At 33.3% G+C, this 25574-nt stretch overlaps 2 protein-coding genes across 2 annotated transcripts; both read left to right on the forward strand.

Moving 5' to 3' along the window:
• Positions 1-3211: 3211 nt before the first annotated feature.
• Positions 3212-8252, forward strand: LOC142975947 (circadian clock-controlled protein daywake-like). The gene is made up of 5 exons (XM_076119111.1): positions 3212-3331; positions 3921-4140; positions 4600-4733; positions 6673-6825; positions 7941-8252. Exons 1-5 carry the CDS (start codon positions 3274-3276, stop codon positions 8090-8092), a joined length of 717 nt encoding a protein of 238 aa, XP_075975226.1. The 5' UTR covers positions 3212-3273; the 3' UTR covers positions 8093-8252.
• Positions 8253-13100: 4848 nt separating this feature from the next.
• LOC142976116 (circadian clock-controlled protein daywake-like) lies at positions 13101-25112 on the forward strand. The gene is made up of 5 exons (XM_076119351.1): positions 13101-13261; positions 14579-14798; positions 21526-21656; positions 23200-23352; positions 24594-25112. The coding sequence occupies exons 1-5, from the start codon at positions 13204-13206 to the stop codon at positions 24743-24745; spliced, it is 714 nt and encodes a 237-aa protein (XP_075975466.1). The 5' UTR covers positions 13101-13203; the 3' UTR covers positions 24746-25112.
• Positions 25113-25574: the final 462 nt, after the last annotated feature.

Consider the following 25574-nt stretch of genomic DNA (forward strand, 5'->3'; position numbering starts at 1 on the left):
GTACTAAACTTGTTTGACGTTGAAGGTGACATGAGAAATAATATTCCAGTTTTGATATTTATTGTATTTTGTATGTAACAAACAAAACTGGTTTGTTAAATAATAAAAACAACATTTTTGAACCAAATTTTTTGGAACTATTTTGAATAATATTTTTTTTAACTGCCTACATCCGTTGATGGCATATTTGAATAAGATAGCATCGAAAACTCTACATTATTTGGTACAAAATTATAAACATTTAACTTACCCGAGTATTTTTGCGGAATTTATTTATAAATATATATAGCTCAAAGGTGACTGACTGACTGACTGACATAATGACGTATCAACGAATTGCCCAAACCACTGGATGGATCAAGCTGAAATTTGGCATGCAAGTTGGTGGTTGCGTCGTAGGCATCCGCTAAGTAAAACTTCATTTTCTATTAATGCCTTAATTTTTTTAAAAGGCTAGCCTGTTTTTGCGATACAGAAATAGTTTAATTGTTAGTGCTGGTCCTATAGCCGTCCGAAATGAACCGTACAAATTGCCCTTACGGGTATCGAACCTAAGACATACATAGGGATAACCCGGACAGCTGATGTGAAACCCGTCAAACATTTGAAGTTTGTTGTAGTAACACTGCAATTTTAAATGACTATAATTGTGGACTGGGGACAATAATCATAAATTATTATGTTATGGTCAACTAGTAAAGTTATGAGCACATAAAGTTACTTAGCATGACATGTGGATGAACTAAATTAACATAATATTGCATTCTTTATTTTCCTGTGTTGTCTAGATTTCATAATAAAATCATGATTATAATTTCTTGTTAATGCGTTTAAATAATCATTAATCACGATATTGAAAAAAATGCATACATAATTAGGATCATAAATTTTGATTTGATTTTTAAGTTCAAGGTGAGTTTCAAACTTGATTAGAGGATTTATTAGCGAATTTTCTATTAGTTCCGTAAAATGTAATAGGTTATTATCAACGCAATAATCAAATCTTATAAAGACATAATAATATTATAATGCATTTCCTTTCAAAACTATTATTACGCGCAGAAATTGCGAATGTAAATGGAAACCCCAGGAGGGGACTCTCTAGAACAGGGGCTCCCAACCTTTTCTTAGTCCGGGACCACTTTTATATTATTATTGTTGGCAGGGACCACTATGTAAGTATATTAGAAATAAAGTGTTATAATCATTCTGAAAATTTTAAAATCATTCGCGGACTACATTTTGAATTACAGACCACTGGTTGGGAACCATTGCTCTAGAAAGACATATTATTATGCTGGTAAAACCGGTGATGTTTTCCAAATAGGTCAGCCTGTGTGTAATACTCGTAACAAGTTATCCTGAATAACAAGATGTATAAGTGTAAATGGAGCAAAAGAAGTTCCCAAATGGCTTAGGAATAGTAAATGACGTTTTTTGGTCTGGTTAAGTTTTATTTACTAAGTATAATAATGACGATTGAAAGAATTAATAATAATGTAAGATGCAGCCGATGCAGGGATATTAAGAACAAATGCCATATTAAAATTTTATTAACGTACCTCAAAGATAAATACAAAAATATTAAGAACAAAAAACAATGTGATGGAATTTAATTGCGTTACATTTATTTTTGGATTAAATTCAAAACAAACCTTGCCGAGTAATTATTTTGGAATATTAAAGGCACAAATCAAATAAAAAAATCTGAGTAAACAAACCTTTTTAGGTTATTACCGAGTATCTTTATGTAAATGTATTATTTTTAAATAGTTTTTTGCAGTCATCAACATGGCACTACCGATTACTCTAAACAAACCAAAATAAAATATAAATCAGTAGCGCTATTATCTACAATAGATTCTATTGAGCAACGAGAGGCTGCCATTTCAGACAAATCTGTGGCGCGATTCTCGATTTTTATCGACTATCAACCATCGGTTAGCTATTGGAATTTTATATGAAAACCTGAACAGTGGCTCTAACGGTCACCGCGGGAACTACTTTAGAGTAGGTACATTTAAATTGTCAATCTCGATATTCGACAGTAGCGACTTTTACTGAACAATTAATTATTTTTAGCCAGTTGTTGATAGTCCATAGAGGTGGAGAATCAAGTAACAGTTTTTTAAAACACATTTGTCAAAAGCTTGCCGGTTGTCGATAGTCGATAATGGTAGGAAATCGTAGGATATCAAAGTAGAAGATCAACTTCTTTTATTGGGAAGGAAATGTCGCGGCTAATGAATGATACGTTACATTCCTCATATTCGATTAGATGTAAACCAACAATTTAAAACATTTTTATGAGCTTTTTACCAGAATATTCGTAATAGTAATTCCTATTGTGACAAGACAACATCTGGGAACTCAAAAATATTAAAATTCAGACGTCATTAAGTATTTTGTTCTGAAATAATAATAAACAAAATAATTCGTTTGTAATAATTATCTTAATAGACTATTATTCCTTCGCACTTCTATTGTTTTTAATTCGGCCGCAGTTATTTTTTATTTTTTAGCTGTCTAAATATTAACGACTAGTTTGACAAAACATCCGTGATTTTTAAATTCATTTGTATTAAAAGGAATTTGAATCTGAGTGTACAGTAGTGTACTTAACTACTAGTACATCATGCCTCTGCACAAATTAGAACAACGAAAGTTCGTATCATAATCAAAACAATAGAGCAGCAACTTTGTCTATAAAGTGCTCAAATACGTATAAAAATATATAATTATGTGCCCACTGAATTTACTATTTGACCAAAAAAATTTAAGCTTTTAGGGAAAGGTATCCTTATCCTATCTTGATATTATAATATCTTGATGCCTTAATTATTATTCGTTTATTTTTATTTTTATTGGGTTGCATGGTGACCATTAGCCTAAATTCCCAAAATTATAAACGAAATGCACAGTCAATAATCATACTGATGCTTCAAAACATTTATCAGTTTATATAAAGTGAACACTTAAAATAGCGATGTAGATCTCTAAGAAGCATAAAGCGTATCAAATGATAACATGATCATTAATCAGTAAACTAAATTATTAATTTTAAGGCGCTAAATTTTCAAATGTTGTTGCACGTGAATTTGTTCAAAAGTTGCACATGTACATACAAACTTACATAAATACAGTATACATATACAGGAAGAGTTTATTTTTTTCTTTGTAGATATATTTATTGTACATATAAAGAGAGACGAGGCTTTAAGTTTAGCATTCGCTTGTCAGTTTCGTGTGTCGTCGGAAGTAAAGATTGCGGTCATGAGTTTCGTATTAGTATTATTGTTTTGTGCTTTTAACAGTGCATTATCTAGTCCTGGTAAGTGCATTTTTGTTTAATTTTTGAACATACTGCAAATATATAGACTACATTTCTGTTCTAATTGTGTGGAATAATATGCTTAGTAATTTTTAAATTATCGTCATCATTATTGGCCTGTATACATCTATTGCGGATTAAGATTTATTTTATATTATAATTACGATAAAATGTAATACTTCTTGAATTTTTAATAGATATTATGCTTTAGTTTGTTTTATGAATAGTCTTCATTTTAATAGCAAAAATGCGATAGTCGTACTTATTCGCGAACATACAATTCATTGAACAGTTAATATGCGTGATAATTATAAGCACAATAATCCCTTAGATATTTTTTACGATAAATTTATTACAACTTAAGGTAATTTAGCATCTTCATACGAATAAGGAACTCGCTATGATTTTGAGTGACCTTGGGAACTGTTGAAGAAATCTGGAACATGAAATGTTTCACGATGTTTTGTACCAACATTTTAATAGCTGAACTATATTTTTTATTTTAACAGGCACATAACATCAATAAGTCATTTGTGGTCGTCTTCGGGTTTAAACAGTATCATCAAAAAATATTTTTATTTATTTACAGCAATATCTCTATTCCAATGCAAGCCAAGCGATGATGCCTGCGTCACCAAAGCTGTTCAGTTAGCGTACCCACTGATCCTGGAACCAAACGCTGATATAGGAGCCGTTGAAATGGACCCCATGCACCATGACATCATTGAGGGAAACCTGTCCATCTTGAAGTTCAAACTGTTTAATACCACTCTCACTGGGTTCAGGGCTGCTAAAATCAAAAGCGCAAAGTAAGTAAAAAATATTAATGGACCTATATTTAATCAGGTATAAACTAGGTATGAATTTGGTAGGAGAGCTTTGTCCAGCAGTGCAGAGTAATGGGCAAAAAATTACTTAACTGGTAGCAATCAAATAATTTATATATGAAGTATTTACTTTTAACTACAAAATTAAACCTCATAGGAATGCAGTTATAGATTCGAGAATCGTTGCGGAGGATTCGATTCCTGCTTCGGTAATGATAATAATTTAAAAAAGTTATGTTTTAACGATTTAATACTGTTATTAGGCTAAAATAGATAGTAACAATGAACATAACATTACGTATAGAATGTCAATAATAATTTTATTGTATTCGACATGTAAACCGAGTTTCGATAGTTTGACATTAAGCGATAAAGTTCGAAGGATCGCTATCGCGCGACACAATTTCTAATTTCTAAATAAAACATCTTTCAATGTTTCAGGTATGATGAAGCAGCAGATACACTGAAAATTGAACTCCACAGTCCGGGTTTCCACTTAGAAGGATTATACGATATCAATGGCCGTCTCATCATATTGCCGGTTGAAGGAAACGGCGACTACTATATTGATGCACGTAAGTTATTTGTTTCCTTTAAAAATATGGACACCTGATGGCCCACTCTCGGCATTCGATACCAATGGTGATGAATTCGAGTTTATGTCAAAATCAAACTAAAAAATTCCATAATAGCGTGTAATTAAAAACATATTTCAAGTAAAAATTATCTAAATTACATAATCTTATTAGTATCATTAAAAAAATATCGTTTAATCATGCGTTAGGTTAGAATATAAAAGTATGATTTGACATAAGCAAGAGATTAATGCGATTGGAATCTAAATCAAGTGTCAGGAGTAAGCCAGCTGGTGAAATGTATAATAACTATGATTAAAACATTTAAACTTAGTAAAAACTGTAGCATTTAATACAGAATTTTTGCAACTCCTGGAGCAACCATTTGGATAGTCCAAATAGTACAAGCAAAAAATTAATTACATAAAACCCATACAACTTTGGATAATAAGGCCGTATACTTGAGAAACAACGCATAAAACAAAAAAAATACGTACGTGCCTAAAATGTTTAAGATCTGTAACAAATAAAATCTAGTCAACAAGTCCCTATTAAATCACGCAAAAAAAAACAAACGGTCGGTAATAAAGACACATGACCTTGTGACAATTTGCATACATTTGTATCCTTAGACCACCTCGGCTTATTGCGCCTCGTGTAAATAATATAAACTTTGACGCATAAGCAATTAGTAAGTAATACTGCGAGCATTTTATTGCACTTTACAATGCCAGGCGGCTAAAGATCACTCCTAGCTAAAGACCGGTCTCAATAAAATAGCAAGGGATACGGATAATAAGTTGTCTAGATGAGGAGATTATTATTCTGACTTTTAAAGTGCAGCTATTACTAGTTATAAATCAAAAACTCTTTATGTAACAAATCTTGAAAGGTGTAAAATTCGGGCTCAAAAACAAAATTTAAAGCTTAACAACAAAACTGTACTGATCCTGAATGAGAAAAACAAATTGATGGCAGATATCTTAATAAGGTCGGGTTGTTTTGTGTCGTCAAACATTTTGTAAATTATTTTTTAGTGCGGAAGTTATCTTTACGATTAAGAGTATACTGCATCGGATGTTATCACGTAGTAAATCTATTCATTCCGTGCTCTTCGCACTGATGTAGATCGTCCTTCGTAAATAATTCAGTGTTAATTTGATCACCACCTTTATCATAAATATTAAAACATGTTATTTATAAACAAAAACAATCCGATTAGAATATTTTATTGTAATAATAATGATTTGTTGAAGGTTATATACCATATACAATAGATCCAAAGACCGTGTGATGTATACAAATGACTTAGTTAAGGAAATGAAGGACTAATATTTTATTACGTACTACCTTTTGTCCGCGAAATCATCGAAGTTGAAAGATTTCCGTGATCATCCTTACTGCCTGAGAATGTTCTTCTTCTTCTCAAAAGTGATATTGACTTGTTTCTATGATTTGTTTAACGGAACAGGAATTTCTAACTGGTTTACATTTCAATGTGTAGTCAATCATCGATCCACATTGCCACAACTATATGAATCACATTGCCAAATTCAGATTAAAAACTTTATCATTAAGAAGAAAACTATACACTCAGAAATACGCCGCGTTGTCTAGCACGACGAAGATTCAAACTATCAGAAACTGTTGAGTGCGCTCGTGGCCCAATGTTGAAAGACCCCGCCATTACCAGTGCATCGGAAGGTCGTGAGTTCGATTCTCACACGGAACAAATATTAGTAAAGATCCACAAGTTGTCTCGATGAAAATATGTTTGAAAGAGTCTCCGCGACGCAAGGGTATTTCTTAGTGCAGTGGAGTTGTCTTAAAAAAACAAAAAATAAACGAAATGGGCAAGCGCTTATACAAACTAGTATTTTTAATTATTGTTACCTATTCTAAAATATCTATCTCATAATTTTTGTCTTATTTTTTCCAGTTGACTACATCCTGATCATCAACTTGGAGCTGAAGACCATCACTAAAGGAGGAAAGACCTATAAAATAGTCAAGAGTTTCACTTTCACGGCCGAGCCTACAAAGAGCGTGGTGTTTGACTTCAGAAACTTATTCAACGGACAGAAGGAACTAGGTAAATAAAGCAATTTATAATAATATTTAACTTAAGACTCCCCTATGCTACAAAGTCGATTGAAAAGTTCGATTTAGGGTTTGGTTTTTCAGAGGATGTAATTTTATTCTTTAAATGTGTAGTCAGTAGAAGCTTAAGTCCAAGTTTGTGGTATCGCCGCCTTTGTCTCCCGACCTGACTGACTTTTTCTAAGATGGCGCCCGGGGGACCAGGCAATCTGTGACTAAAAATAATACATATAAAACAGAAGTACGCTGATCCCAAGCAAAAATAAGCATAACCCTTTACCCGTTCACATTTACAAGTTTCATCGGGTCATTTTATAACTTCTTTTTCATTGTCGAAACTTTGGCAATTCTCGGTTTACCGAATACTGAAAAGCAAGAGGCCTTATCCAAGCGTTTTGCGTCGATTGTTAACTGTTTAACGCTAGAAATATATTTGCACTGGCGCCTTATGTTAATGTCAAAGCAACATTATTTCAAACTTAGATTAGCAGATTCGAATCTTTTGCTATGTACAATATTACAAATATGTATAATATTATTTCTTTCCTTAATGGAAGGAATATTATCAAATGCGTCAACCATATATCCTGTATAGGGATACAGGTTTCCCACTGTATTCTATGATAAAAAAATGCGACTCTACCAGTGATGGTTGTAAGAACAAGTAACTAAGTTCTGTATTAATAGAATATTAATATCACCTTGGAAACACAGTGTGAAGAAACTATTTTTGTATGTTAAAGGTTTTTAAAACCGTAACTCTGTTGGTACTAGTCTAATAAAACGGGCCTAATCCAAATTTTGTTATTTGTAGTCCTTGGCGCGGTCATTCCATAGATGGGCGAACGCATAGTGGTATTTGAACTGGACGCCTCCGTGCTTCGGAGGTCACGTAAAAAGTCGACTCCGGTTGTTGTCAATTAAGATCACAGTTGTCAAGCCACGTCAAAGGCCTTTCGTGCGGCTTGAACAACTTTGACACTAGGTTGACCAACAAGACAAGATATTATATGATAAGAAGAACTAATTTAAAGTTACAGCAGTTAAAAAAACACCTAGTTTAAAAGTACTATTTTATTTATTTCTTATTACCATTTTAAATTTCAGGTGATCCCGTACTCAAATTCGCCAACGAAAACTGGAAAGAAGTTGCCAACGAAGTACAAGAACCTGTGTTCACAGCTAACTGCAAAACACTTATTACTAACGCGAACAAATATTTAAAGACGTTACCCATAGATGAATATAAACAACAGTAAAATAAGAATACATTTAAGTATAATTTAACTAATATGATGTAAATGGGAAGTACCAAAGGATGTATGTAAAGAAACTAAGATGTACATATACAGATATGTACATCGTAGTCCGATTTGACGATTAAGGTTTATTAATTAAATTATTTATGATAAGAACGTTGTTGCCTCCAATTTTTTTTTCTTACTTATTCCTAATCCATATTTGAGTGTATGTATGTTAACAGTCTAACTGTGAAAGCTAAAAAAATACTTATTTATCGTAAGCGAATGAAATAGGGCATTTTATCTGTATGAAACTAGTAGATATCTAGATTAACATGCTACATCAACGTGCTTCAAACTCTCCGTCGACCTATGGCTCTTTCATCTGTAGAAAATGTAGTTGCCGTTCTTTAACTGCCAATGCGGGGTTACCTTCGCATTGTTTTTTTTGCCCACGAACAAAAATATTGCTTCGATACATAAATCTTCTATTTAATAGCACCTGAATCATATGCATTCGATGGACGCAGGCCATAATGGTGACGATGATTATGAAGCTAAGTATGAGCCATTTAACCTTGTGGGTCTAAAATCAAGCCACTTTATGGAAGATAAATAATAAAAATACATTGTCCTAAAAATCTTACGACACGATTGGATTGTTCACGATCATCATGACGCGTCGGCTTGTGTCTGGTTGCATAGTGGTAAATGCCTATAGTAATATACTTTGACTGACTCCGACTCCTGAAGGATCACTTTTTATTATACCTTCAAACATTTTGACTTCAACATTTGAACATGGGAGCTCTCTCCACATTTTTGGAAGTCGATTACAACAAGAGAATGGCAGGAGAAAAATGCGGGCGACAAATATGTAAAAAAAATGGAGTCTGTCAATTCAACCCTCACATTAAGCCACACGTAATTAAATGCCTGGTACTATAATAGTACTTTGCTCCACCCAGGAATCAAACCCAAGATTTGCAGGTTATACTACCAGTCGCGCCACTGAGTCAGTCAGTCAGCCACAGAACATTACACAAATTACCGACACTGCAATTATATTTTAATAGTTTTGAACAATTACAGAGCGTTTAAATGCTTTCGATGTAAAGATTACTATTAAATACATGATAATAATACGTGTTATTTCTCGTAAAGTGAATTATATGAGCATAATAGGAAGATATAATTAGATTTATAATAGAAATAATATATATTTTATTAGTCATCTGTGATGGGTAATATAAAATTTATGATGACAGAATAATATAAAGATATTATTTCAATAGGAAAATTACGAATAGATCTTTGTAAGATTTTTATACAGATTTTTATACAGCTCTGGTGGCAAACAAGCACCCCGTCTACGAGATGGTAAGCGGTTACCGTGGTCTATGAACACCTACAAAATACCCCGACAGTTTAAATACCACTCTACTTCCTTTTAGGAAAACCTCATACTGGAGCTCTCGTGAGAAACCTCTCAGCGGGGAGTTCATTCCACAATTGGACTGTCTGCTATTCTTATAAGATTGATCCAGTTAACCTTTCTCCGGCAATATTAATTATCTCTCATTTGCTATTGTTTAATTGTAGTTGACACGTAACACGTTGAACGGCAATGCTGCCGGTATTCTGGGGACATACCCGATAGACAGCGATGTGAAGGAGTAATACGACGCGTTTTAAATCTTTTATTATTTTAACTATTTGTATATAAAGTAAATTTTGCTTATTTAAAAAAATGTAGTAAATAATGCATATTATAATTAAAAAGATTCTAAAATGCTTTGACATTTCGGTACACGAATCAATTACTTGTGCTATCTTTATGCCGACAATCGACATCTATACTAATATTATAAAGCTGAAGAGTTTGTTTGTTTGATTGTTTGTTTGTTTGAACGCGCTAATCTCAGGAACTACTAGCCCGATTTGAAAAATTCTTTCAGTGTTAGATAGCCCATTTATCGAGGAAGGCTATATATCATCACGCTACAACCAATAGGAGCGGAGTAAGAATAAAAAATGTTACAAAAACGGGGAACATTTTGACGCATTCTCTCTTATGTGACGCAAGCGAAGTTGCGCGGGTTAGCTAGTTTTATATATTTCAGTATCGCGGTTATCTGTCACTATCGACTAATCGATAAACTTTGCATGAATCTGTGATCAGCGCCTCTAGTGACCATCGTAGAAACTATTTTTGTAGTACATTCTAAATGCCAAAATCTCGATACTCATTAGCACAGAGAATCGCGCTACAGTTTTCAAAACATAATATGAAACAAACATAATATAAAACATAATGTATTGTATCATTTCGAAAAATATTAAGAGTCCAATAATAACATCTTGTGAATTGTAAGATCTATCTATCCGATACAAAACTAATTAGACTTTATGTCACATTAACATACTGGAGGTTTACAAAAACTGACTTTAACTAGTTTATTATTCACTTATTAAGTTCAGCAAAAAATAATTTGGTTATGAAAGATTCCGTATTAATACCTAATTGGAAAAATTCTTATTCGGCACCATTTTTTTAGCACCTAAGTTATTCCTTAAATTAATAAACTTTCAGGGATGAATTAACAATAAGAGAATAGTAAATTATAATAATGACGTCATGAAGTTACTGATATTCTTTCTATATATATATATGTATAATGTATAATATATATATATGTATGTATACTATGTATATATATATAGAAAGAATATCAGTAACTTCATGACGTCATTATTATAATTTATTATGTATATATATATATATGTATATATATATAGAAAGAATATCAGTATATATATATTTCTATATATATGTATACCTCCGCCAGCCGCGAACCTTTTGCAAAAGGCTCTCTACTTAGTTAGTAGTTGGACTATAATTTAAATAATAGCCGCCTTTACACACACACTTTATCGCACGTTCTTAGGACCGTACAGGTATACGCGCAGGAAAGCAGCGCGGTCTTCACTCGCGATTTTCTTTTAGTCCATTGAAATGTTACATGAATTTTACATTTCCTAGAGGAGGCAATTTTATTTTTAAGGGGGTCAATAGAAGCTTAACTTGAAGTTTGTAGGGTCGCCACTCTTGTCCCCCGGCCGCCATCTTAGAAAAGGGGATGGAAACACTTTTTTCGCTATATCTCGGAAACTATGCGTCTTACAATAAAACTGTGAAAGCATAATTTGTAGCAAATTATTTTGCCTACAAATATGTTGAATAACTTTTTGCCCTAAATTAACAATTAAACCCCAATGTTCCAAAAATAAAATTGCGTCCTCTAAGAAATGCGATATTCGGCCCTCAAAATGTAACATTTTAATGGACTATTTCACGGGCTTGACAGATGAGCGCGGCGTGGTCTTACCTTTCCCTTACACGCGGGCTCTTTCACGCGCGATTGTTGTTTCATGCGCGATAGAGTGTGTGTTAAGGGGGCTAATTCAGCTTAAACATTTTTTTAAGGTTTACAAATATTTCGCGGTCCCCATATTGTATTTTTCCGCTGGTGCTGAGCTGTCTCACAGCACGTTATTAGGCGCAACCAGTTTCAATGAAATAATTAATTAATATTCTAGAGTCTATAGTCCAAACGCATAAAATTATTTTTAATTAGACTTAGACTATGTATGTCTGTCTTTGATTTTCGACACATAATAATAAATAATACAAATAAAGTTCCCTTGTTAATTATTACTTGAATGTGTCTTGAATGTCAAACTTTCGATACTCGACAGTACCGATTGTACAGAATCGCGCTACTGGTCGCCCCCTATTACGTAGGAGCAACAATACTACTTACGAAGAGAGAGTATATCATAAACCTCTGCTTCAGGTATAAAAAACAAAAGTTATAAAAATAAAACGTTTTGTTGTTAATGTTTCTTTCCAATTAAGCGTAAGTGTTGTTTTATTTTCATGTATCTCGATACTTCTTTAATTCTAACAAGTCATCAAAGTAATTATTCGTAATTATAAATAAGAGTAGGATATCATGTTATTTAAAGATGACAGATAGTACATACACACGCAATGACAATTTATAAGCCTATTATAGTTTTTAGGTTGAATTATAAAATTATACAATTACAAACATTAGGATTATTACTAAAACTGTAATAAGCTCGTTCATGTAAAATTTACCTGTCACATAGTCACAATGATGAAGTCTAAAATATATTTTAGGTCTTAAATAGCTAATGGGATTCCTTGAGTCACTGAGCCCCGTCTTTTTTTAACATTGGTACGGAAAAGGATTCTATGGCATCTCATCGGAAACTATACTTCGCATTGCGTAAGGACACGTCTACATCCCTAAGTTCGTTGCAGGATGCAATAGAATACTTTTTGACAGGTTTGCAAAAGAATTTCCATTGTTGAGGCAAAAGATGGTGACACAGATAATGCCAATATATCTTACTAAACAATTCCCTGTGCATATAAAATAATATACATATTAAATCATTATTAAAGTACGTATAGAAAATGTTCTATAAATTTATCTATGAGTCTGTCGAGTGGAAATGCTTTATACATTTATGCCCAGGTTGATCGAGGACATATGTCGAACTCCCAGTGGACAAGCTGGACGGCTGATCGACTAAAACCATCAAAACGTATCAGGGAGTAGGTACTATTCAAAGCATTGCATCCAAACAATATAAAATTATCTGAAAAAAAATAGATTGTTTATTACATTATTAAAATTACGGATATCCGAGATTCTTTCTGGAGGCCACACAATCGATGCTAACATGCACGCATGAATTGAATATTATTTGACAGATATTTTATATAGCCTTGGGACTGTCAAGTTTAATAATAATTAGCTCAATCTCTAGCCTACCTATTGGAAGAGAATATAAAAACGTGCTCCTATAAAAATTAGAGCAACTTTTTTCTTTGACGCACTCTTCAAATGTCAGGTAAAAAAGGACTTTATTTTATGACAAGTGGTTGTTACTTAAGATGTTTCTGTATTATGCGTTCTGTATATACTTAATTACATAATGACGGACTAGGTATATAACGCTGGTCAAACCTCGGGGACGGAAAAATTACAATTATTCTATTAGTGGTCAGTCGTGTTGAGAAAAATCTAGGCGCAATGTGGAAGCAAATATTTTTGTGTGTATCTTTTACTTGCCTTGCGAGTTGCAGTTTAGGTAAGCTATTTTAACCTTTTTGGTATCAAAAGCTTTTAATGTTATTTTTTGCGGAAATAAAATAATATTTTTTAAACTCGGTTTAATTTTACACAAACATTTTTTTTTTCAAAGTTTTATAATAATAAATAATATTTTGTATTATTAGATATTTCTATTTTAAATTCATTATGATTTACATCTAAAAAAACACTTATAATTTAAATACTTTTTTTTAATTCATTACGATGGCGCTCAGTAGAGTGTATGTAAAATTCATAATTTCATTTAAAGTAATTAGTGGTATTTGTAATTTCTTTTAAAAAGTACTTAGTGTCCATTCTGGGCCCAACGAACTATGGCATGATGGGCCCCTTTGATATTATTTTAATTTAATGATTCAATATTTAAAAAAATATTTAATAAAATATGATGAAATGCAGTGCAGTTTATAGGTACATCTATAACTAAAATATACGCGAGAACATAAATATGCTTTCATAACACTGCACTTGTTACACCGATTACAAGTACATTGGTAGATAAAGTACCTATGAATGTATAAAATTATTATTCCATTTCTTTTAAGTTATACTGATAAGAGGTCTAGAATTAGTTAAGTTTGCTAGTTCCATATCAAAACATTGGTCTTATAAAAAGAAAACACATCAGGATATGTCAAGCAACACACAAATACCTAGAAACAATTCTATTGTGATCATGAGAACGAGTCATTAATTAACTAAATTATATCACCATAATAGTGATAACAATGGCTTATCAAATGTAAAGAACGCGAGGGATAATTTACACTTTTTTATATGAATGAACTAACACGTGTTTAAAAAAGTTGTCTACTATTTGTTCAAAATATGCTTACACATACATACATTTTATCACGCCTGTTATATCCGAAGGTTTAAGCAGAGGTGTATGAAATACGCCCACGTTTCTCGTTAACACTATTAGTTCTAAGTAATCAATATTTGGCAAGCTTTTTGCCCTTTGCCGTCACATAGTGGGCGTGCTTATTACCACTTACCTCTGTTCTACTATGTTTCCAAACTTGGAGCTACTGTTGAAAATATTGTCATATGATTTGACCCAGGAATCAAATCCGAGAGCTCGTGATCAGCAATCCGCGCCGCAGAGAGAATAATTAGCAGACTTGACACTAAAAAAAAATTACCGTATCATCCAAAGTCGACACAATTTTTTGATACTGTATAAACACTATACACAGTCAGAAAATATTTTAAAGACAAATGACACTCATATACGTGTTTAAACTGAAGCATCGAATCAAACAGAACATTGAATTTATCCTATCTGTTACAGCACCTTTCATCACACCATGCAAATGGGACGATGAAAAATGTCTAAAGGATGACATGGTGAAGGCAATTCCAATATTTGTTAATGGAATACCTGAACTGAAGGTGGAGAACATGAATCCAATGAAAATTAAACGAATCAACGCTGACAATCCCAATATCAAATTGGTGGTGACTGATGCACAGGTGACTGGATTGGAGAATTGCGAGGCTAAAAAATTATCGTAAGTACTGGTTGATACATTTTATTAGGGAAGTAGTATAGTCTCCTTATTTTGTTAAGAATTTACTGTAAATAGCTGTAGTCCGGTTACTTGAATAAAAATATCTTGTGAAAATCATGAAGGGCGCTGATCGGTATTTCGTATAAAATGAACCGAAAGGTAACAGATTCTATAATGGTTTGCTTCTGTTCAATTTTTGTAAGAGTTACAAAGATATACTTACTACCAAAAAGCTTAAGAAAATTTTGTCAGATAATAGTACGATGATTTTAGCGGAGTTTACAACGGTCGTAGTTATAAAATCATTTTCGACAATGACCAGTACATATTATTCAATTAGTTATGCCCTAAAAGATTACGTTTATTGTACGTAGATAAGGTTATTGTACGTAGGGACCGTCGATATCGACGGTCCCTACGTAACTACTAATTGCAAAACGCAAATTTTACAGGAGAGCGGTTTGAAGTTTCAAACACTTGTATCTCAAGTTCTATCAATCGCAGAGCTATGAAATTTTGCACAAAGTCTTTATTTGTTGTCTTTTATGAGAAAATAAAATAAAAACGTTAAAATATATTCATTTTATGTTCCATTATTGGTCACAACCGTCGTTTTAGATCGGAAACATTCTGACTAGCATTTTCCTAAGTGGTACTTACTGATCTTTACATGGGGGATTGAACAACGATCAAAATTGTAACTGCTTTTTACTAAATTTTACGTTGAGTATAATATTGAATTACGGTGTTTTCATACTGGGAGCCATGAGGTGAGGGCTGATAATAAAATAAAAAGAAATATTTTAAAAACTTTTTTTATTAATTTCACAATAGACAACCCTTTTCTTCGTCATAAAGATATAAAATATTACATAGTAATAATATTGAGCAATCATAATTAGGTACTTGTTGAATATGGTTGCTCGAGAAAAATGTTTCAAGTATACATCAACACTTCCAAAGAAGGATGATGAAGCGGAGATCGAGAAGGATCAAGAAGCATACACGTTAATATGCCTTCACTTAGAATCTCATCTGTATCCGTATGTTCAAAATCTTACTTACGCAAAAGAAGTGTGGGATGCATTGACAATAATTTTCGAAGACAAGGGAATAAATAGGAGCATAACTATGATGAATTGTCTCTTGGATGAGAAGCTGGAATGCTGGTGCACGCTCAAAATCGTAAAGAAATCAATCAAAGTTTCGGTGATGATTTGGTTGCCGTGGTACTTTTGCGAGGTATGCCTGATGTTTACCGACAGTTACAGAGCTCTTCAAATGATTCCTCGTCGAACTCGGCTTTAGTAGTGAAGAATCAACAGTCAGTATTAAGGCTCAAGTGCTTTTAATGTGGAAAGAAAGGTCATAAGAAGTCCGATTGCCCGATGCTGGACGAGGATGTGGATGGTGCACGCTTACCAACGGTTTCCTCGAAGTTGAAGAAAGTTGCGTTATGCTGTTCAAGTGTTCACTGTCGGTGCACAAATCCTTCAGCCCCTCGACGTTTTATCTCGATAGTGGAGCCTCGACACATATGAGTTTTCAGAAGCAGTGGTTTAGAGACTTTAAGGTTACTGATAAAAATGTTGTGACGTGTGCAAATGATGATAGAATGTCAAGTGAAGGCAAAGGTGATATTATAGTTAATGTGAAAGGAGTTTTGTTAACTGCAAAATATTGTTCCTTTGTGCCTGGCTTGAAAGTTAATCTAAGTTGGTACAGAATGGATGGAGAGTTATTTTTGATTCTGATGGCTGTAGGATGTTTCACCAATCGATAAGCGAGATAACGAGTAAACTTGTGGTTACTGCTAGTGAAGTCTCAGGTATCTATAAGTTGGATGATTGTTTTCCTATTGTAGATGGTGCTTTGGCTACGGTTCAAGTTGAAGACTCGTTGGCACTTTGGCATCGTAGATTAGGGCATGTTAACTTGAATGATTTACGGAGGTTATAACATCAAGGTTGGAGGTAAAAGTTTAATGGAACCTTGTGCTGCTTGTATAAGTTGTAAAGCACATAGAATACCTTTTCCAAAGGGTGAAGCAAGGCGAGCGAAAGACAAACTCAGTTTATTACATGCTGATTTGTGTGGTCCCATGTCGGAACGTTCTTAAGGTGGAGCTTGTTACATGTTCGTAATAGTAGACGATTTCACTAGTAAATTTCTTTCTCAGGGAGAAATCTCAAGCTTTGAACTTTTTCAAAGACTCAGAGAGCTCAGACTCGGCATATGTGGATACAGATCCTTGTGTTGAATCTGTGGAGCCTGTGAATTCAAATGAATCTGATGCTGAACATTGTGATACAAGAGTCAGAACAGTAAGTGTGAATATCGAGGAAGAGCCTAGGTATCCTCTGAGGAATAGGCTTCGTAGCACACAAAGTGGACTATATTGCTACAACAGTACATGCAAGTTACAGGAAGAACCACGTTCGTACAAAGAAGTCCTTCGAAGACCTGATAGCCATGAGTGGATAGCAGCGATGAAGCGGGAGTTGGAGTCCATGAAGGAACACGATGTTCGGAAGGTGATTGAGAAACCCCCTGGAGCCAAAGAGAAGACGTCCGTTGTGGCGATTCCAATATTTCTACTATACTTGAATCTGACAGTATTTTGAGCAAACTTGAAACTAATGGAGCCGAGGGTGGCGTGGGACTCATTTTTGCATGGATTTGAGCCAGATCTTAGTGTTCATCTTTTGATGCTAGCGAAAATTGACCCGAAAAAAATAACAAAAAACAACGTAAAATAACAGAAATGGTAATTACTTACATTTTTTATTTAATATTCCCGATGTAAAATAACTTAAGTGGCAGTTACTTAAAACAGTAGTATATGTTCTCCCACGTAAAAACACTTATGTAACACTTAAGACTTTTTTGATTCAAAACATTCCCAAGTAAAATAACGTAACTACCAAAAGCGACTAATTAAGTCGGAATTGAATAAAGCTTGTTTAGATTACCAAAAAAGTAATTTAAGTTGATAATGTAATTAAAAATATACTTTTTACTGACCAATAATTAAAGTTGAAGAAGGTACAATAAAATAAAACGTCAAATTCAGCTTACCTGATGATATTTTGTTGGTTTTACCTTTATCTTTTACATTTTTCATTTTCTTTTTTTGCGCGAGCGCAACAAGCCCGCATGTGGGAGTTACGGGGGAGGCGCGCGAGGGTGTTGTTGACTTGCCAATGTAAAATGACTTAACTCTCACTAATGACATTTTACATTGGAAGTGTTGTAGTTCTGGGGTTTGTCGAGTGTTGATTTAGGGTAGAATTAAAGCATTTTTACCAATTTTTCTTTAATCAATCGAAAGTGTATGACAACCGGAAGGTCACGGAAACAAAAAAGGCAAATCCCGTAAGTACCACTTGAGGGAATGTACGTAGGGACCGTCGATATGTAGGTACCCTACTTTTTAATGTCAAATAATTTCCTCTGCTAGCAATTTTCCATAATATATTGTAGGTATCACTAGGTCAACCAGATGACTCAAACAGATCTTTACGTAGTTAAACCAGATAATTTAGCAGTAATAGACGCTATTATAAATAGAATAATTCTAGACCATATGAATAATGATTACAAGAAATCATTACATGATATCCTTTGACATGTGCATCAATTGTAATTGTTTGTTGTAAGATGCTTCAAATACATGCTATTAATGGTTAAGGAAGGAAAAGAATGAAGCTGAATAATGATTCGATTTATGATGTTCTCGTTTATCAGAATTTGCGTACATTATTTTGTCTTAGTAGTTTTTTTCTTATTGTATTATCTGCTATCGACAACCGGCTAGATATCGAGGAATTTTGTATAAAAATCTTATAAGCGCCTCTAGTGGGGGCCGTTGAAATCACTACTGCAGTACATTTTAAATATCAAACTCTCGCAATTTGATAGTTCTGACTGTAGAGAATCGCCTTACTGATAATACCTGTAGCTTTTTTACACTAACTACCTACTCTGTGTTTTAGTTAGTGTAAAAAAGCTACATCCACATAGGTATACAATACATTCTGCATGGGTGTAGATCATGATAAAAAAAATTATACTTGTTTAAGTAAATAAACTTCTTCCTAGCAGTACGTTTGCCTAATCTTCAATAGAAAAGCTGAGACAAGACGACAAAACAGTTCTAACCATACTTACATGATTTTTTGCGTAGTATATATTTCTAAGATCAACTTACATCTTAAATGAAAGGTTATAAAAGAGAGCCTTAGCACGCACGTTTTCTGTAGATTGTAGCTTCAGTGTTTTTTCCAAAATAAAGTAGATAGGTATGTCTCTCCGGTCATCTGCATAAACCACGGGTCATTGATGTTCACAATTCTGAGTTTTGTATACCTAAGTTGCTGGACTATAGAAAATTATTGTGCACGCTAGGACTTATTCAATTATTATCACTAAGTACCTTGCTATTCTTGACTTCCACTTGACTATACTTTTGACCTTGATGTTTCACATAAGATGCACTTGTTTTGTATTTATATTTTTCCCTATCCTGGCCTTGTAACTGACGCTTTTAATAAAAATAATAATGGTCGTTTCACTAAGTGTCTTATCTCAAAGGTCAAAAGGATATTTCTGAAGTGGTCATGATTTATTACTACATAACACAAATGCCTCCTATTAAATTAATAGATACTAATGACGATCAGTGGTAGCTTAGCTAGGCAGTGGATAAAACAATTGCTTTGCACGGCAATAATCAAGGATTCCAAATTAATTTTAACTTGCTCTAATTGAGCTTTTGATCTGCTTGGCAATTATTCTTTTATCTTTTTGCAACATTTTTATTACAATAAATTAATATAAAATACATAACAAAAAAAAATCCTATAATTTACCTTAGCTTATGTCGCGTATTTGGCTTACTACACACATATTCGGTTCGGCACGTTCGGTTCAGCAATATTTATCGATATATAACCCGATAACCCGATCGAAATTGTGCCGATCTGGTTCATACACACACATACGATGCCGCCCGGCTAGGCCGATTAATGCCGAACCCAAAACGTGGGTAGCAAATCTCATTTCCGTTGGCTCTATTCTTCACGTTTCTAGAAGCATACTAGCTGTTCAAGTATATTATGTACTCGTAAACAATACTCAAACTTCATTCCAAAAAATATCTTAGTCAATTTTATTAATCACGTTTTATTAAAGAAGAGTTGATCGAGCACCTTATTCATGTTACATTTCTCTCAATTACGGTAAAAAAAGGTATCTCCGGGTTGAACATAATCAATCTTAATTGATTGCAAACACGAAGGTAATTGAGTGTGAGCACATTTTTTTAACAATGATAATATTATGACCTATTATGATGATAGACTTCTTAGTTACTACCACTGCTTCTAGTAGCCTGGCAGTCATTCTTGTCTATTGCTATTGTTAATCATTAATAATTGTTAACTAAAAGAATACGTATACTCTTCTTTTATTAATTCTTTTTTTCTGCTGTCGTTATGCAAAAACTCCTTAGTGTAGGTATATTTTATCTGGTAAGCTCCGGGTTTTATAAATGTTTAGGTAACACCTGTCCAAAGATTTTGTAGTGTCCATTTTATTTGTATTTGTATCACATCAAAATAACTGATACAATTTGAATGAAATTTGGCAGTCAGATGGTTTTTAATGCAGACAAAACTGAGAGAATGAGATAGTCAAAAAGATTAAACAAAAAGGCAGTACTAATTTGCGATATGGATCAGCTGTTCATGATACTGCGCAGAATCAAGTATAACTAGTTTTACGTGTTCTTTAATCCAGTTATTGACATTTGAGATCGGCTGGAAACCTTCCTATACACGTGTTTTAAATTATTTTTATTTGATCTATTTTAACACAGTTTTTGCATTAAGTTTTAGTATTCTGAAGGACCAAAAAGATAACGAAGATAGGGTAGTAGATATTATTAATGTGATGAATACCTTTTAGATGTGTTTGATGCTCGCAGTCGAACATTTGAGTGGAAGTAGCTTATTCGGATGGTCCAAAATTGAGGAAACATTCTACTTACAGTATAATCTAGGACTTTAACTAGTTTTAAAACTAAATGGGTACAGCAGCATTTTTGTAAAAGATGAACAAAATAACAAATACAGAAACATATTTGCAATATTACTATAGATTTGATTTTTATTTCATTCATAATAATAATTAAGGCTTACATAACCATGATGTAGCTAAATTGAGTATTTAAACTGTTCTTTTATCCGTAAATATAGAAAATTGTGCATATTACTGGAGGTTGCTGGCCTTGACTTAAAGAATAAAGTCGGTTGGAACTAGTGTTTTTTTCTGCACGCGTCAATTATTGTTAAGTCTGCATTCATATCAAGCGACTTTTAATCGCGCAACTTGTTATACCTATATATGAACATACCTACTCATTTATTATAGACAATCTATCGCTAGTTCCCCGTTAGTCATAGTGTCGATATTTATCCCTAATACAGTAAAAGGTAGCTTAGAACTTAAAATTTTTGCAACCTGATTGTTTTGTAAACTTTTTATTTACTTGTGCCTAACGATGATATCAGTAAAAAAATATTTGTCAAGGACACGATCATGTTCGCAAATAATATTAAATGTGTTAAATGTTTGCCTACGCGTGACTCAGATTGTAAGCAACTTACAGTAATTCGCTTTCAAGCTTCAGTAGAATCATAAATTAACAATTTAACTTTATTTTCAGACGTGACATAGAGAAAGACAAAATAATGGTAAAGGCTGTGTGCACTTGCAATTTTGAGGCACACTATGATATGGACGGTCAATTGTTTGTCCTGCCCATCAAAGGAAATGGAGGATTACATGCTAAAATCAGTAAGTACTTCAAACTTTAATTCTATTACCCAATTGTCTTAAGATAAAATCGGATAACGTTTCCACTACGTAGCTGTCGCTTTGAGTACTTTAAACTAGGGGCCACCGAGCCACCGTCCACTCGCAAAATACGACGATAAAAATATACTCGCTTACCATCATTCCTCAATGAGTTTACTAAACACCCATCAAAAGGCAATGTCAGCTTTCATAACATGAGTAAAGAAAAAGTATGGTATTCACATTCGTTTGTTGCTTACTCATTCTAATCTCTTTACTTCTATGATTTTTATGATCCTACATAACATCCACATTGAGCGCCGTTTGCTTTATCTGCATTTTTTTATTACACAGAAAACTCTTTAATATAAAATTTATGGGGTCCCATAAAACCTTATCTAATGATATATCACATGCGTGTGTGAAATGTTAAGTACGTTTTTTGAAATTGGGTCATCTTTTGTCATTAAATTTTAATGTACTTAGTTCTAACCTATGTATGTATACAACATCAGAAAACCAGAAAAATGTGAACCAAAAAGCGATACAAAATTTTTATAATATAAATGTTACACCATGTGTGCAAAATTTGACACAAGTCTAAAATTTATAACCATAATCACATTAATCGCTGCGCAACACTCGCTCGACAAAATAGTCGCTTACAAAAGTTGCCAAGTCCGAACAACTCCTTACCAATTCTCGTAATACTCAATGAGGTTATATTTATTTATAACAAAAACAAACTTCGTAAAAATGTACAATATTGGAAATTTTATTCGTCACCTTGATCGAACTTCCACTGGCGGTAACTTCCGTAACCCTCTTTAAGGTCAAAGCTGTTTCGGCGAACACAGATCGCGTTGATTCTGAATTTCGATTATGAGTTAGCAAATATTGAAAATCTTTTTGCTGACAATTTATTCTAATTATCTTGTAATGTATTCTTCCTCAAAATTCGATCAACTCAAAATAGGGAAATGCATGTAACATATGCACTACAGTTCACAAAGTGCAGCACGAGCCTTGGGTGCGATTTCTGCATGGAATAAACACTTTTGTTCCAATTTTGATTCAGATTATGTTAAGCTCTGTGTCAATTGTGTGTTTACTTTTAAAGGTTCCAGCCACACAAGATTACACACATGCTAGGGCGATGTCTTTAAAAAAATAAAACCAATGAAGGTATAACGCCTGCCAGGTTTTATACCTTGTTAAGACGCTACTTTGTGTCTATAAATATCCAGAGTCGAGATAATTCGATTATTAACTATTTTTAGTCATTTGTTTAATGCTTACCCGTTCTTTACCAGTGTATCAGTAGCGCGATTCTCTACAGTTAGTACTATCAAGTATTGAAAGTTTAATATTCTAAATGCGCAATCTAAATTGTTAGGCGCTAGAGGCATTGATAGATTTTCATACAAAATTAATTGATAGCTAGCCGTCTGTCGATAGTCGATAGTGGTAAAGAATCGCACTACAGGTGTTTCTCGTAATTTTTATAGACATTTATTAACTTTTTCTGTTATTTCAATTACAGATAAGCTGGTATTTAATGTGGACGTTGATGTTTCCGAGTACGAAAAGGATGGCAAGAAGCACTGGAAGGTTAAATCCTGGAAGTACACTTTCGAACAAAAAGACAAGTCGGAGGTGAGATTCGACAACTTGTTCCCGGACAATGAATTATTGCGTAAGTATTGAACACAATCTGAAGTAAAATAAATTTAGCCCATTATTGACCCCCTGCTGGGCAAGGCTCCCGTAATAAGGGCCTTGAGCCTACTACTCTGGCCAAGTTCGGATTGAGGACTTTACATACCTTCGAGAACTATATAGTCATAAACTGCTTCTACTTAGTAATACAATACTTCATGTTTTGCACAGGCCTATTTAATGCCCAAATGCTTTGTCTCCAAACTATCCTTTGGATTTTGCAGATGTTTACATGGCATTCTTGACTTGATTCATATTAGTGTGATTTAAAAAAGAAACTATGTTTGAAGCAAAAATTATATTGACACTTATATTGATAACACCTAACGAAGGACATTTAATTAAGATCGTGACTTCAGTAAGTGTATAGTTTTCTAAATTGAAGCTTACCATGTTGCCTTATAGACTTCGCAGTAGAACATGCTACTGACAACAAGAAATCGTGTAAAGTAATTAAATTGTTAAAATCATTGTCTTAATTCCACGATTTGTATTTCATATTCCGGGTCTGTAAAGTTTCCTCATCGACGTAGCCGGTTTTTAAAATTGATTTACTGTTATTTTAATAATAATAGTTGAATTTTTTGAACAATAATGGTTATGTGAATTCTGTTATTTTAAAAAAATATGACTACTACTTGAACAACGTTTGAATTGAAATAAATAATGAACATGAACTAAATATCCGCAGTATTACTATGACTTGTAGTAAAATATTTTTATATTATAAGTATCGAGTGAACAGACAATATCCACACATAGTAGTGACGAATTTTCGAAACAACGCTATTATTATTCCGGAAATTCGTCACTACTAAAACCATAGTTTCCGGTATTTGGTGTGTAATATTTTTTACATAATCTTATTGAATAATACTGTACGGTAAATAACGCAAACATGAATTTTAGATACACGCTATAATGCATCATGTTACTCTGGTTGGCTTCGCACGCTGACTGTAGTCAACGGTAGCCTGGCCTGAAACGACAAGAATTGTACAGTATTTAAATAAACATGCGACGTGAATGTACAATATGTACCACCTGAACAACTAATAATTGCAAACTTTATAATATTGTTTTCTTAACCACTACCAAATGTTCTACTGAAAAATCGAATAATCTTGCTATGTCACTTTGTATTATAAACTTTGCATGGCATTATAAGTATTATTTAGTATTATTATTTAGTTCAAAATATGTTTTATTCAATTTCAGGCACAACAACAAATGACTTGATAGCAAAAAGCGGCAATGAAGTCATCGAAGAAATCGGTCAGCCCATCATCACGGCTATTATTGCTAAAGTTATTAAAAACATTGAGAAGTTCTTCACAGCCGTACCTCTAGAAGATTTGATTTTAGAATAATTTTACGCTAATTGAATACAAGAAAGAGAAACAGATAATAACAGATATAGATGGTGTGGATCAATGAAAAAGTATATTAATTACATAAGTGCTATTGCAATAGAACATTACGATGCTTAAGAATCATAAGTGATTTTTTTAGGATTCTGTTTTTTAGACTTGATGTTTTTCATATACTCAATGAGGTTTTGCTCAAGAGTAATTTAAGTAAGACAAAAATGCATTATCGTTGAGGTACACAATCTATTGCCAACTATCTGTCGTAGAAACAACAGTATTTGAATTATTTAAACAATAATATGGATTGTACTAGCTTCTTGGCTACAAAAAATAACGGTGTTATGGCAATAAATAATATAAAAATAAACGTAGTTTTACTTTCCCCGAATGTACAGGTTAAGGAGTTATGCTCTGTCTTTGGCTTAGATTCGACTGCCTCCGTGGCGCAGTGGGTAAATTCACCACGCTCGCCGCTATCATTGCGTCATGAGGTCGTGGGTTCGATTCCCACACATAATTAATTGAATAAATTGTCCTATCCACCTTATATCCACAACAAATTTCGGGTCTATTTGTGCTTTGTGTCCGTTGTTTTTATGTTTGTAAAAGTCCCCGCAACACAAGAGCAATTCTTAGTGTTGAGTTGTCTTTAAAAAAAAAAAGATAGCTAATACTGCATATCAGCTTAAATGAAAGCTAGGCAAAATCGATTTACAAAATAATTCCAGCGGACACTTTAATACCCAGGACACTGAGGAACTCAAATATTTTATCCCTGTATGAATAGAGCCTACGATACAAGGCCGAATGGTACACATGTCATTTATTT

Source organism: Anticarsia gemmatalis, chromosome 10, assembly GCF_050436995.1.
Source record: "Anticarsia gemmatalis isolate Benzon Research Colony breed Stoneville strain chromosome 10, ilAntGemm2 primary, whole genome shotgun sequence".
Taxonomy (NCBI): Eukaryota; Metazoa; Arthropoda; class Insecta; order Lepidoptera; family Erebidae; genus Anticarsia; species Anticarsia gemmatalis.

Bases quoted from the DNA above. Each gene is read 5' to 3' on its own strand.
- LOC142975947 (XM_076119111.1), top strand. From the start codon at position 3,274: ATGAGTTTCGTATTAGTATTATTGTTTTGTGCTTTTAACAGTGCATTA. The intron at 4,141-4,599 runs GTAAGTAAAAAA...TCAATGTTTCAG, and splicing joins GCTAAAATCAAAAGCGCAAA to GTATGATGAAGCAGCAGATA. The intron at 4,734-6,672 runs GTAAGTTATTTG...TATTTTTTCCAG, and splicing joins CGACTACTATATTGATGCAC to TTGACTACATCCTGATCATC.
- LOC142976116 (XM_076119351.1), top strand. From the start codon at position 13,204: ATGTGGAAGCAAATATTTTTGTGTGTATCTTTTACTTGCCTTGCGAGT. The intron at 21,657-23,199 runs GTAAGTACTTCA...TTTCAATTACAG, and splicing joins AGGATTACATGCTAAAATCA to ATAAGCTGGTATTTAATGTG. The intron at 23,353-24,593 runs GTAAGTATTGAA...ATTCAATTTCAG, and splicing joins CCCGGACAATGAATTATTGC to GCACAACAACAAATGACTTG.